We start from the raw sequence: 2895 nt of genomic DNA, 5'->3' as shown, positions 1-2895 counted from the left end.
CTTAAACATACATGTATATAAGTTAAACACATACAGATGAACATAAATACACATGTGTGAGTTAATCGACGAATAGATGCACTTCGATACATATGTACATCAGTTAAACATATGCATAACTGTACTTACATACATACGTATGCAATTATATACGTTAATGCAGTTATATACATATATATATTGATTGCTGAACATATGTATGGCACATAATAAATAGGACCTTTATAGACTCTGTACATATGTACTTTCTTATAAAGCACGAAGCGCGTATATGGTATAGTACCCATGGTATTGATCTCGTGTAAGGGATTGTGGCACTACTGTGTACTGCTTGTATTTACAATCCACAGAACAGATTTTTCTGAGGCTGCTTAACTATCGCTTTCAACTCGAAGGTATATATATATATATATATATATATAAAGTGCAAACACCTTTGTTTCAAATTGACAAATATATAGCATGCACTCACATTAGTTTCAATTAGGCATTTAGTACAGCCAAGTGTAGCACTACATCATAGCCACAAATATAAACTAGACTGAATATATACCATTCACTCCCATTGGCTAATTTATGTCAGTACTACCAGGTGTACCCCTACATCATAGCCACAGATATATCATGCCTCTGCCTACCTGTTGATATCCGACAGTACACTAAGCAACGGCCAGTACCACTCATGCACCAAACTGAGACCTTCTTTACACTCAGCCCTGCCCTCAATATCTCCACTTTGGACTCTTGCCCCATTTGCCCTGTCCTCGACCTGTCTATTTAGGATACTTGCCCCGTTTTCCAACAGTACCAACATCACACGCATGTCCTCCACCGCCATGTGCGCTGTACCCAGCACGCGTACGAGCTCACACACACATTGGGTGATGGCACCTCTCTCACGCCTTGTGTATGTGCCTGTGTATGTCTGTGTGTATGTGCCTGTGTATGAGTGTGTGTTTGAACTCTGTGTGTGTGTGCATGGCCCGTATACAGACCTACCTACACCCACACCCACACCCTCACATACACGCGTACAGCCACACCCGCCCCATGTCAATGGGAGTGCCAGCAGTAGAGTGCGCGTACATGCCACCGCTGCCTTGGTGGCGCCTGTGTAGCCCAACGTCAACCGTTGTCGCAAACGCTGCATCACAGACACAACCGTCTGTGCCGGGATGGTCCTGTGGGCCGTGTCGTTTATTGCTGGTGTGTCGATAATTGACTCCGTATCGCTAATTGGTTGACGGTCAGTTTTCTTCGCCAGGTCAATTTGTATTGTTGAGTTATCTGTGGTCTGGTTGTCGCATGATGTGGTGGTGGTGTACACTGTCTCTATTTCGTTTATTACCGCCGTGTCGTTTATTGTTTGGCGTTCATTCCCTGACTGTGTGTTGATACCTGTTATCGTATCGGTCCATGTCTCGTTGACAGCCTCGTTAATTGTGTTGTTTATTGTGGGCGTGTCGTTAATACTTCCTGACTTCCCGTTGCCCCCCGTGTCGTTGACATTGTCGTAAATTGTGTCGTTTATTGTGTGAGTGTCGTTTATCTCTCCTGTGATGTGGCATCGCCGGCCACATCTTGTATATAGTAGCAGTCGCACCAACAACAGCGTACCCCATTCACTGGCACGTCCAGAACATAGTAGTGGATAGGTACGGGAAATGGAATGGGAAATACAGGTAAGTATATGGAAGGATAACAGTTGACATTACTAGCGAAATCATGTGGTACAGGGTATAGAGATATCAGACATCGTAGAGGTGATGTCTATCGCCGACTGATATGATAGTTAACACCACTGTGTTGTACAGGGTTTAGGGTTAGTAGACAATGATGATGCGATGCCTATCACCCCTGTGCTATGGATAAGCGCAGTATAAGCGTAGTGCACTTACTTGGTTGAATACCTTATAACTTACTACACACCCCTGTGCTATGAATAAGCTTAGTACAAGCGTGGTGCACTTACTTGAATGATTACCTTTTAACTTACTACACACCCCTGTGCTATGGATAAGCGTAGTACAAGCGTAGTGCACTTACTTGGTTGATTACCTTATAGCTTACTACACACCCCTGTGCTATGGATAAGTATAGTACAAGCGTAGTGCACATACCTAGTTGAATCCTCCTCGACCAAGATGTGGTACAACCAATCGAATACCGTCGACACACTTATGCCCGCGTCTCGGACAAGGCTGGTTGCTAGGGAGTTCCACAGCAGCGTGCAATCAATATCCAGGTAATCGAGTTGATCCGAGTCATCTGATTGGTTGACAGCAGATTCTGGCCCCGATCCCGATCCTATTTTTAGACCCTGCGTTTTCTGGTAGGCACCCATCAGAGTGGCCGTAGTGGTGACCACATTTTGGGCCAATTCCAAAATTGGACGGAACAGTTTGGACTGCTTCCTGGCTTTGGCGCTCTGTTTTTGTTATATGCCGAAATTAAACGAAACAACCATCGTCAGCCGAGACCGGTACAATGTTACGGGTGTACGTATATACGCCTAAGGACTTAAAGCCTCCAAGTATATGACTGTGTGGGAATATAGGTACAATATACATCAACATATAACAATGCATACAAGTGCACAACCATATGTGTAATATATACATCAACATATAACAATACATACAAGACTAAGAACATCAACATGTGACAATACATACAAGTACACATAAATATAATTAAAATATAATCTCCTGAATGTCGACAAGTTGTGCCAGAGTGCACACAGAAGACTTAACTGATGCGATGATACCGAGACATTACACACCTCACGCCATATAACTACACTGATACAGTCCAAATACACATTGTCGGATAACTTACAGGGATATTCAAACACATTATGCATGTGAATATATTCGCCCTGTTGTCTAATTATAA

General features: G+C 43.2%; 1 protein-coding gene across 1 annotated transcript; it reads right to left on the bottom strand.

Moving 5' to 3' along the window:
- Positions 1-634: 634 nt before the first annotated feature.
- SARC_13933 (hypothetical protein) lies at positions 635-1625 on the bottom strand (the record flags this gene model as incomplete). Its single annotated transcript, XM_014291936.1, has 1 exon — positions 635-1625. A coding segment is annotated over one exon (991 nt), but the record flags the coding sequence as incomplete, so codon positions are not given.
- Positions 1626-2895: the final 1270 nt, after the last annotated feature.

This window comes from Sphaeroforma arctica (genome assembly GCF_001186125.1).
Source record: "Sphaeroforma arctica JP610 unplaced genomic scaffold supercont1.3931, whole genome shotgun sequence".
Taxonomy (NCBI): domain Eukaryota; class Ichthyosporea; order Ichthyophonida; genus Sphaeroforma; species Sphaeroforma arctica.
The sequence above is the reverse complement of the archived record's forward strand: the minus strand, read 5'-3'. Positions and strand labels throughout refer to the sequence as shown.